Raw genomic sequence first — 12,078 nt, 5'->3', positions numbered from 1 at the left:
TTTATGTCAAAAAAAGTGTAATTTGGTTTGATTGTTATGTGCTTTTTACCAGTTGCTACAATTGTCCAGGACTACTAAGTTGATCCATATTTGTTTATTATTGGTATGACCTTTTTTTTTTTTTTTTTTTATTAATTTTTATTTTTTAATATGTTTCTATTAATTTTTATGTTGCTCTTACATGTCTATTCTATTAATTTTTATGTTGCTCTTACATGTCTATTGATGCTTGTATCTTAGGACCGGGTCATAACTTTTTGGTCCACTAGATGGCAGCTAAATACTTTTACACATCAAACCCTCTGTCAAATATACTAATTATATTCCCACTGGATCGAATCATTATATTTATTTAAATCTTGTACAAAGACCTTTGCATATACTTTTTATTTAATTTATTCTTTTGCCCATTTACAGCATCCAAACACAACTGAGTAGATACTGCCCCGGCCAGGATTTGAACCCTGGTCTCCCATGTCAAAGGCAGTGCCCTTAACCAGTACTCTATTCAGCTAGTACACTATTCAGCTGCACATTTGGTAACCATGATACCTGTATCCACCCCCCAACTACCCAATACACCGAACACAGGTGACGAGAGCCCATTGGCTACTCACAAGCCTGCCCTAACCCCACCCACCCTTCCCAAAAACCCAACTCACTGAACACAGGTGGCGAGAGCCCATTGACTGCTCGCACACTTGCCCTAACCCCGCCCACCTAACACCTCCCATACATCTAATTGGCCCTTTTAGCAAGAACCTGTATATATAAGGAGTTGAGCGTCCTTACCACTTCACTGAGGCGCTACACCTGCTATTGCTGAAATTCTGGTGAGTTCTTTATGTTATTTTATTTGCACGCTTTACCCTGTATTTCTGGCCCCCTGTTCTCTTCTCAATGCTCTATTACCCATTACTCTTGCTGACATATACCCTTTTCCATTACCGATACCACTCATTGCAAATCTGTGTAAAATAACACCCCATAGCCCATTACGAGCACCATAGCCTCTATCCCCTATTGTTTACTTGCACCCCCAACTCTTTTATGCCATCTCCACTAAGCAATTTTTCATATGGTATGCTTTATGATATGCAATATATTGATATGCAAATATGCAGAATTTACTATAGCATAATGTACTGTCTCTTGTCTACAGTCTTGTCCCCATGTTTATTGCCTGATGAAGCGGGCTGGGCCTGCGAAACGCGTTGCACTGTTTTGGGGTACTAGTTAATAAATGTGATTGCTACTATTTAGACAGTCTTTCATGTCTGCTTTATGGAGGCAAGTCCACCGCTTCCTCCCAGCAATTTTAAAGTTTTTATCCGCTTTTATCCTGCTGGCGCCTCTGTTCTCCTACTGCTATACTGTGTCCACCCCTGGTGGAGGGGTGATCTACCCCCTTTCGCATCTACAGAGAGCGACTTCTTATCCCTGAGTGAGGACAGGTCTAATCTCCTCACCTGCCTATACAGTGGTTGCCTTTGTAGTAACCCACGTTTGTGAGTATAATTTTCTCACGATAACCTTTACTTCATTTATGCTTAACATACTACACTATATTGGGCTCTCGGTTTCTCTACACTTTACCATTGCAGTTCAAGTTCTTAAAAAGTAATGTGGGGTCCCCAAGTCCCCTTTTAACCTCTTAAGGACCATGGTGTTACACCCCCCAAGTGACCAGGCTATTTTCTGTTTAACCACTTTCCCCACCACTACAGTATATCTACGTCAGCTGTGGCACCCTCCAAGCCACAGCCACGTAGATATACTGACCTTCTTGCAGCCCTGCTGTGCAGGAACAGGTGCGCTTTAGAGCGCACCCCCCGGCACTGTCAGCTGCCTTGCTAATTGGCAAAAGGGAACATGTTCCCTTGTAGCCAATTAGTGACACCCCCGCAGATGAACGATCATCGCTGTAGCAAACAGCGTGATCATTTATCTTTCCCCCTCCGTGGTCGGATCGTAAAAAAAATGCCCCTGCAAGATGAATATCTCACCTTACCTGGTTCCTGCGATCATCCTGATGGTCCTGAGGGACATAACTGAATGCTGGGGGCACATATGGCAATAATGGGGAGGGGGCGCTAATCTTGGGGGCACATCTGGCTATAATGGGGAACACTGATCCTGGGGACACATCTGGCTATAATGAGGGGTGCTTTATTGGGGTACGCAGCTGTATATATATATATATATATATATATATGTGGGGGGTAGCAAATGCGGGGACATATCTGGCTATAATGGAGGCTGATATTGGGGGGCACATCTGGCTATACTGGGGGGGGGGGGGCTGGTACTGGGCACACATCTGGCTATCTATCCTTGGGGGACTTAATACTAATGACATGTCTTTTACCTACTGTAGCACTTTTTATTTTTTACAAGAATTGAAGAAAACCTGAGAAATAATGCAATTTTAACGTTTTCCCCTCTTTTTTCCCACTAAAATGCGCAGAAAAAAAAATTCTCGGGACAAAATATTCCCCAATGAAAGTCTAGTTTATCCTGAAAAAAACCATACGTAGATCATTTACGTGTCATGAGTAGGGATAAAGTTATTGCTGATTGAATAGGGACATAGCTAAAACGTCAAAACTGCTATGGTCAATAAGGGGAAAACAAGGTCTGGATGCGAAGTGGTTAATTGGCCACTGCAGCTGTAAGGCCAAGCTGCAGGGCCGTACAACTCTGCACACAAGTGATCCCCCCCCCCTTTTCTCCCCACCAACAGAGCTCTCTGTTGGTGGGGTCTGATCGTCCCCCCTGTGTTTATTTTTTTTTTAATAAATATTTATTTGCTTTTTTTTAATATTTGTTACTTTTTTTTTATTTTTTACCCAAATCCCCTCCCTCTCCCCAGCCGGCCAATCACGGCGATAGGCTGTCATAGACTTCTGCCTATGAGAGTCGATCGCTCTCTTGTCCCCCAGGGGGACAGTCGTGTCACACGGCTGTCCCCAGTACAGCGCTGCTGCTGATCGCAGCGCTGTACAAGTAAACACACGGAGGTTTCGCCGTGTAACAGTCTTCGCCACTCAAGATGCTCAGGAGATGCGCGCGCAGCCTGCGTGCGATCTCCTGCAAGACAGAGCCCCAGGACTTTACACCAATTGGCGTTAGGCGGTCCTGGGGCTGCCACTGTGGCCACGCCCATCGGCGTGACACGGTCGGCAAAAGGTTTCAGAAATGTAACTGCAATTTGGCTTAAAAAGTTAAATAAATTAAAAAATGAAAGCTGAAAGTCTACACTTCAACTGCATCTGAGTTGTTTCATTTAAAATTCATTGCAGTAATGTACAGAACCAAAATTAGAAAAAATTTGTCTCTGTCCAAAAATTTATGGACCTAACTGTATGTGTGCGTTTTCACTAGAGTGATTAGATTTTATAAAAATCACCCATAGCATTGCATTAGAAAGAGCTTTTCAAATCACTAGCTCTTAAAAAGCGCTGGCAGCATGAACCAGCCCAGAGGCTCAAACAGCCAAACCTAAACCTCAGCATGACAGACAGACAACTGGCATCGTTTATAAGGGAAGGAAGATGTTAGCTTCTGTATTCCTCCCACATCAGATTCCCTTTAATTATTATATTTATAAAGCGCCAACATATTATGCAGCGACGGAGAATTAGTTCATACAATGATATAAAGGAGGACAGACGTAAAGTAACAAAGTTATACAAGGCAAACAGAGTAAAAAAAAAAAATGAACACGTGAACTTGGGCTGTTGAGGTAGGCCCGATAATATAAGTATGAGGTGGTCATAGAAAAGGATCATGTAGAATATACTAGTGAAGGGATGAATATATATATATATATATATATATATATATATATATATTTATTTATTTATATTGCCATCTTAATTCAATGTTCAGCTATAAAATCATGAATTCATGTGTACTGAGATACTTACATTGCTTTCTCATGAAGCAGATGGATACTGCTTTCTACTGCATCTTGCTTAATCTTTAGTTTGAACATGACCTTATTCCTGACAGCTTCGTGCAGTTTTTCTCTTGTGTATTCTTTTCCACTGAGTGTATCCAAGGATTCTCTGAGTAGGGAATGATAGACTGGAGACAACTCAATATCCGTAGCGTTTCTCAATAGAGTATTATCCAAAATACTCACAGATGTTTGCCGTTTGATTAATGAAGTGTATCTGTTATCAAGAGCCAAGGGGTTTCCCTACCAAGATAACAAATAAAAAAATGATAAAGTTCAAAGTAGTTCAGTTCAACCACTATAACTTGTAAGAAGTGTTTGTAAAACTATTATAAGCATATGAAAACACAGGTTTCAACAGAATTTGTAATAGAAACTGGGACACAGAGTTTTTGACAATCAACGGATTACTGCAGGTGTTTAAAAATGATTGATAATGACTCTATTCAGCAGAAATTGCAGTAAATGACTAATGCAGGAGGGTGGGAGTTTATGGGCAATCTTAACTTGGAGTTCAGCTTAGGGCCTGAACACACTCAAAATTGGCAAGCGTAATCACCAACGCAGTGCAATTGCGTCTTTTAATCAAAATTCCACTCGCGATTTTTGTGCAGTTTTGCTGAGGCTATCTTTTCCTGTTGTCCTGATTATTTACCTAAAAAAATTAATGAAAAATCAAATGCACTGTGTTTTTCTTGTATGTCGTAAGCACTTAAAAAGCGCAGCAGTCTTTTTCTAAAAACGCATCGCACCATTGTGTATAGGTCATCACATTTTTCATGATTTTTCAAAAGGCCTTGCCATATAAAAAAGGGAAGCGATTTTAAAAACGCAACGCAATGCTCCCAGTGTGTACAGGCCCTTACTGTGAACTTACTTTGAGTTTTGGTAACTGTAAGTGAGCTGCACACTGAAATTAAACAATCACTCTTGATAACCTTACAAAAATACTTGTGTAGAATGTTTTCTGGAATTATAGTTTACTTATGTCAGGCTACCACATGCCCAGTGTAGTTTAACTTTCTTACATTTATTAAATTGAAGGTTGTATTTATGTTGTGAATGTGATATTTTATGATGGCTTTAGCTGAAGATATATAATTTCAAAAGCAAACAGATACAGAAACCATGTGTTCATTTTCATTTCAAACTATATTTATGTTGTTTTAAGACAGCACTTTCTTCTATGTGCACTAATGAAAGCATGCTGTCCATAAGCTGTACTATAGCACTTTTTAAATTTTAGTGGATTCATAGAAAAAAAAATAACATGCTGGAGTGCTATGGTTGTAAATTATAGCTTTGTACATGATCTATTGCTGAAGGCAGAAATGTCAAATTAGGAAGCCTTCATTAAGAATATGGCAGCATGTATGCATGACAATTGAAAGCCATATGTACTGCTGCACGTTGTGACGATAGACCCATTCACTGAAACTGTAAGCCAAGCACACATCCATAATAAGGCAGGGTTCACACTTATGAAAAATCAAACAGGAATTGCAAATGTGCAAAAACGAGTTCACCGCACATCGAATGGAAGTCAAAGGAAGAATTGAACTTCTAAATTGCACAAAATCACTAGTTTTCACATGCGAGAAAAGATTCCCATTAACTTTCATTCACTGCAGTAAAAAAAAAAAAAAACATGAAAAGTCACTTACTGGGTGGGAAAAAAAAACACAGGAAGCAGGGGCTTTGTAGGTATAGTGTTTTGCTTACTGTGTGAATAAAAAGGTAATATGGTACTATTCAAAAAGGGTGGTAGCCCTATTGCAACTTGTATGTTTACTTGTGGGGAAGTTCCACCACTCACTCTGGATTCTCTCTCTCGCTGCTGCTGGTGGTCGCTCTCCATGGGGCAGGTTGTTATTTTGGGAAGGCCATGTTTGGGAGAAGGAGGAAAGGATGGAGTAACAACTGCCTAATTTGCCTAATGATGTTGATCCACGGATTTTATCTGATTGCCATCTGGAGTCGGGAAGGAATTTTTCCCTTTTGGGGCTAATTGGACCATGCCTTGTAAGGGTTTTTTCGCCTTCCTCTGGATCAACAGGGATATGTGAGGGAGCAGGCTGGAGTTGTACTTTGTACTGGATGAACTCGATGGACGTATGTCTTTTTTCAAACATATTAAATATGTAACTATGTAACTGCTACTGCAAGCAGTACTTGTACAATGATTAGTCATTTTTGGGGTGCTCATATAGCACAGACCAAAATTATATAAACTTAAAATAAGTTAACGCTGCAAACTTTTTGGTCTTGCACCATGCTAAATCATCTTTGGTGACATGTTTTTCGTCTACTTCAATCTCTATTTGGTAAACCGATTCCCAGAGATCCCCAGAAAGTCTAACAAATACTAGCTAACTTTGTATTTGTAGCGGCAAAACAAACAATTGCCAAATCTTGGAAGAAACAATTGGTAGTTTTGAGGGAGGTTAAGACTAGAACGACTACATTTATGGTATAGGGGCGAACGGCTGCTGTCCTAGTATAGAACCGTATAGAATGCTTTTACAAAATCTGTGATCCTTGGCAACATTTAATTGAACAATAGAATAAAAAGGTTGGAGTTGGGGGGATGGTTGAGTGGACCTGGGCAGTGGTGGCTCCAGGAATTTCTTTTAGGGGGTGCTATGCAGGTGCTGGACCAATTTCCAGGGTAGCAGATGACCTGCGGTGCACTAGCAAAAAGTGGGTGTGGCTACAAACTGTGGCAAAAATATGGCCGTGGCCATGACCGGATGAGGGCGGAGCTAACTGTAATTTAAAGTGAACCCCAGGTGAAAGTGATATGGAGGCTGCCATATTTATTTCCTTTTAAACAATACTAGTTGCCTGGCAGCCCTGCTGATCTATTTGGCTGCAGTAGTGAACTGAATTACACCAGAAATAAGCATGGAGCTAATCTTGTCAGTTCTGACAATATTGTCAGAAACCCCTTGTTCAAGGTCTATGGTTGAAAGAATTAGAGGCCAGCACAGCAGCCAGACAACTGGTATTGCTTAAAAGGAGATAAATATGGCAGCCTCAATATTATTCTCACCTCGGGTTCCCTTTAAAAGTGCAACGCAAAGACAGTGGGTCCAAGTTTTGGTGACCCTTTCCCCAGAAAATTTACATAATTGTGCAGGTTTTCTCAAGAAAATACACGTAATGTGAGCAGATTTGCACAGAAAATAAGTTCAATCCTGTCGGGAGATTTGACCAAAAAACACTTTCAATCATGTGTCAGATTTGACCAGAAAACATGTTCAATCATGTCGGCAGATTTGCCCAGAAAACACGTTCAATCCTGTCAGCAGATTTGACCAAAAAACACTTTCAATCATGTGTCAGATTTGACGAGAAAACATGTTCAATCATGTCGGCAGATTTGCCCAGAAAACACGTTCAATCCTGTCAGCAGATTTGACCAAAAAACACTTTCAATCATGTGTCAGATTTGACCAGAAAACATGTTCAATCATGTCGGCAGATTTGCCCAGAAAATACGTTCAATCCTGTCGGTAGATTTGACCAAAAAACACTTTCAATCATGTGTCAGATTTGACCAGCAAACATGTTCAACCATGTCGGCAGAAAATACGTGCAATCGTGGCAGATTTGTCTAGAAAATACATGTAATCATGTCGGCATATTTGCCCAGAAAATACGTGCAATCGTGTCAGCAGATTTCACTAGAAATACGTGCAATCATGTCAGCAGATTTGAGCAGAAAATACATGCAAATATGTCAGCAGATTTGACTAGAAATACGGGCAATCGTGTGGCAGGCAGACCTGGCCAGAAAACACTTCAATCATGTAACAGATTTGCCCAGAACATACACCTGGCTGGCTGCCTGTCTGTAATAGAAAAAAAAAAACATTAACTCACCTGAGGAACTCCTGTCCCGCCTGGCCTCTGTCCGGCACGCAGCTCCCTTGATCCTCTGCAGCCAGCAACTGAAACTCCTGCGCTGAGCAGGGCTACGGGAAAATGGCGCCCGAAGCCCTGCACTGCACTCTTGAAGTCTCCAGAGCAGGGCTTCGGACGCCATTTTCCCATAGCCCTGCTCTGCCGCTGCCGGAGCTGCAGGCTGCTGCTGCCGGTGAACTGACCACGGCGTCTATTAGGGTGCTTGGGGAATTTTGTCAAAGCTGTCTCTATGTAATCAGTAGTGTGGTCACTGGGTGATCCCGGGTGGGCTGGTCAGCGAGACCAAAATGAACCGCCCTGTTTGGATGTCCTGCTCCCATGCGGCTCTTTGTTTGAATCCTCTTGTGGTGGTCTATCCTGGCTTTATATTTGTCCAGATGAGATTCTACTGTGTAATTCAATTGTGCAGATGCTCATTGGATATATAAAGGCCTGAAGAAGGGTCATCAACCCGAAACAAATCAATGTTGTTGCCTTTCTCAACCAGTTATATGCACTTTTTTACGTGATTAAAGTTTTTGTATCCAAAGTTCTGCACTTTTTTGAAAATTAAAAAGAAAAAGTATTTTTGCAATTTTTGGCAAAAAGCAGGCACCCAAGTGGAAATGTGGGCATCCGATAACGTATATCGTTATTTCTGCAACTATAAAAATATTGCTTTGCAATATCTGACTTCCTTCATTTTAACTGTGTAAACTTACATTACATTTATACGCAGTAATATACAACCATTTTTCAATATTCTTTAAATGTATTGATTTTGCCAAAGTTTTAAAGCGGTCGTTGTCACTATGCATTTGATTGGCTGTGCTGCTTGCGATATGTCAAACTCCTTCCTTCCTACTTGTACAGGCAGAAGACAAAAGACTTGGCACTAGACGCGGCAGGTGGGCTGGAGCCGCTGGTGCTATAGGGTACGTGCTGCTCAGGTGCAGTAACAGTTTTCCGGAAGAGAAGAAAGAGAGGCACCGTACCTAGATTACACCTTTATTGGGCTCCAATGGACATCACATAGGCGGTATGCAGTGGGGGTTAGGTGAGGCCTGACAGCCGTTTCGCGTACTAACGCGTCATCAGAGGCACTAACAACAGGATCACCCTTATGTCACAGTTTAAATAGATCGCTCACACTTACCGGTGTCCTGCCCGGAAGCTTCAACCCGCCCTCTCGCCTCGGCGTTCCGCGTGCAGTCCCTCCTCCATTGCCTGACGTCAGGATCGCTCTAGCCATTAGGCGAGCCGCGGGTCTCCCCGCCCAGTTCCTCTACGTCGTATGGCGTCATTGGAGGGGATGCGCATGCGTCCTGCTTCTGGCTCCGGCGTCGGGTTGTTGCTAAGTGATCATTGATCTGTATTACAAAAAAAAACAAAACAATGGAATTATTAAAATGTGCCATTAAGTGGGTGTTTATCACACTTATACTATATATGACAGTGCAAGGCAACTCAAAAAGAGGTAAAACAGGAGAGGGAGTATGGATGGTAACCTACCAAAAACGTGCCCGAACTCACCTCTCCTGTTACAGATTAGGATTAAACAAGCAGAAAAAGCAAAAAAGAGAAAAAAAGTTAATGTTTCATTAGAAAGCAATGCAGTTCATTTCTTTCATTAAGTCCCAAGGGGCCACAAGCATTAGTTATAGAGATAATTCTTGCTTCCTGTTGGAGCAGCAATTGCTCTCGATTGCCACCTCTATGTGGCACAGGTACAGTCAAAACTCCACAGAATTTGAGGCTATTGCTGTTGCAGTTATGCATCTCACGTATGTGCTTGATTAAGCGACCAGCTCCCACCCCAGTCTCAATGGAATGGACATGTTCCTGAAAGCGTGTGCAAAGCATCCTAGTTGTCTGGCCTATATAGAACCGTCCACATGGACACATTACTGAATATACCACATGGTTTGATCTACAGTGTATAAATTCTTTAATTGGTAAGATCCTGCCACCCAAAGCGACACTCTTTCCCGGTAGGAACTGGCTGCAATGTGTGCAATTCCCACATCGGTGGTTACCAATCGGTATAAATCTCTGCAGCCAGTTACCCCCGCTGTCATTGAGAAACTCGCTTGTGGTGACATGGTCCCCCACTGTACGTGCCCTCCTAAAAGAGATCATTGGGCGTGTATGGCCTATTTGATTCAGCTTAGGATCATTCTTTAAAATCTGCCAATGTCTATAGATGATTGATTTAATCTTTTCAGCCATAGGCGAGTAATCAAAGACACATGTAAACCTGCTGGACTTGCTGGTGTTGTACCTCCTTTTCTCCTTGGAACTTCTATTTAGACCCGACTGGATTAAGCTATCACGATTAGCCTTGTCTGCCCGTCTGAATGCCATATTCAATTCATCCATATTGTAGCCCCTATTATACATTCTCACTGCCAACTCTCTGCTTTGAGATATGAAATCCACTCTATCCGAGTTATTTCTTTTAAGGCGAATGAACTGGCCATATGGGATAGCTTTTTTAGTGTGTGTGGGATGGTAGCTATCACTTTGAAGTATGGCATTTGTGGCCGTGTCCTTTCTGTGACCCCTGCTTTTGATTGCACCATCTTCCACATACAGCTCAAGGTCTAAAAATGGGAGGGTGCTCCCCCCCAGGTGTCCAGTGAACTGCATGTTGAAGTCGTTGGTGTTCAAAAAGTTCAAGAAGTCATTGAACTCGCCATCTGTGCCAGTCCAGACCAGGAGTATGTCATCCACATACCTATGCCAATGGCAGATGTATGCCTTGTAGGGATTGTCGTCACTTAGGATGACTTTTTTCTCCCATCCCCACAGATGCTTTGCACACGCTTTCAGGAACATGTCCATTCCATTGAGACTGGGGTGGGAGCTGGTCGCTTAATCAAGCACATACGTGAGATGCATAACTGCAACAGCAATAGCCTCAAATTCTGTGGAGTTTTGACTGTACCTGTGCCACATAGAGGTGGCAATCGAGAGCAATTGCTGCTCCAACAGGAAGCAAGAATTATCTCTATAACTAATGCTTGTGGCCCCTTGGGACTTAATGAAAGAAATGAACTGCATTGCTTTCTAATGAAACATTAACTTTTTTTCTCTTTTTTGCTTTTTCTGCTTGTTTAATCCTAATCTGTAACAGGAGAGGTGAGTTCGGGCACGTTTTTGGTAGGTTACCATCCATACTCCCTCTCCTGTTTTACCTCTTTTTGAGTTGCCTTGCACTGTCATATATAGTATAAGTGTGATAAACACCCACTTAATGGCACATTTTAATAATTCCATTGTTTTGTTTTTTTGTAATACAGATCAATGATCACTTAGCAACAACCCGACGCCGGAGCCAGAAGCAGGACGCATGCGCATCCCCTCCAATGACGCCATACGACGTAGAGGAACTGGGCGGGGAGACCCGCGGCTCGCCTAATGGCTAGAGCGATCCTGACGTCAGGCAATGGAGGAGGGACTGCACGCGGAACGCCGAGGCGAGAGGGCGGGTTGAAGCTTCCGGGCAGGACACCGGTAAGTGTGAGCGATCTATTTAAACTGTGACATAAGGGTGATCCTGTTGTTAGTGCCTCTGATGACGCGTTAGTACGCGAAACGGCTGTCAGGCCTCACCTAACCCCCACTGCATACCGCCTATGTGATGTCCATTGGAGCCCAATAAAGGTGTAATCTAGGTACGGTGCCTCTCTTTCTTCTCTTCCGGAAAAATCCTTCCTTCCTACATCCAGAATTTTGATATGTGAGATATTGGAGTGTGGTTTAAAATATTTAGAGAGTGTATTTAGACTAGAATTAAAAGGTTATACTATTTTAATTGTAATTAATATGTTGTGATGATATTTTACTCCAATTTGCTAGTATTTTGACATCAAAGTGTTTTTAATGGTGGATTCCATTCATAAATATGTAAATTGTAAGTTTTCCATCAGGTCCTCTGGAGACCTATAAAAGATGTGTGTTACTTGTGGTGTGCTGTCAGACTGCAATTAAGAAAGAAGGGTCGAAACGCCTGTGCGTCATCATCATGCAGACCCGTTTTACTGATGTCTTTTAATTGAAAGAGCTGTTAACAAAGAATTTTGAACGCTGGATGGTGCGGACCTTTGATGATTGCTGAAGATTCCCTGTGACTCCAGGGGTGGTGCCTGCACATCAGGCCCATTGGTGCAGAAACGTTGGTTACCTGAGAGCAGAACAAATAGGAGGAA

At 42.2% G+C, this 12,078-nt stretch overlaps 1 protein-coding gene across 11 annotated transcripts in view; it reads right to left on the bottom strand.

The window, feature by feature from the left end:
- Positions 1–12,078, bottom strand: part of LOC137561356 (protein phosphatase 1 regulatory subunit 7-like) — a 125,580-nt gene that overhangs the window by 45,347 nt on the left and 68,155 nt on the right. For all 11 annotated transcript variants that reach the window (XM_068272647.1, XM_068272651.1, XM_068272648.1 and 8 more), the window contains one exon: positions 3,930–4,204. In XM_068272647.1, the coding sequence (XP_068128748.1) occupies positions 3,930–4,204 (275 nt within the window). The remainder of the gene's footprint in view (positions 1–3,929; positions 4,205–12,078) is intronic.

The sequence above is a fragment of the Hyperolius riggenbachi genome, chromosome 3, assembly GCF_040937935.1.
Source record: "Hyperolius riggenbachi isolate aHypRig1 chromosome 3, aHypRig1.pri, whole genome shotgun sequence".
Taxonomy (NCBI): domain Eukaryota; kingdom Metazoa; phylum Chordata; class Amphibia; order Anura; family Hyperoliidae; genus Hyperolius; species Hyperolius riggenbachi.
Note: the sequence above shows the minus strand (reverse complement) of the source record. Positions and strands in the feature narration are given on the sequence as shown.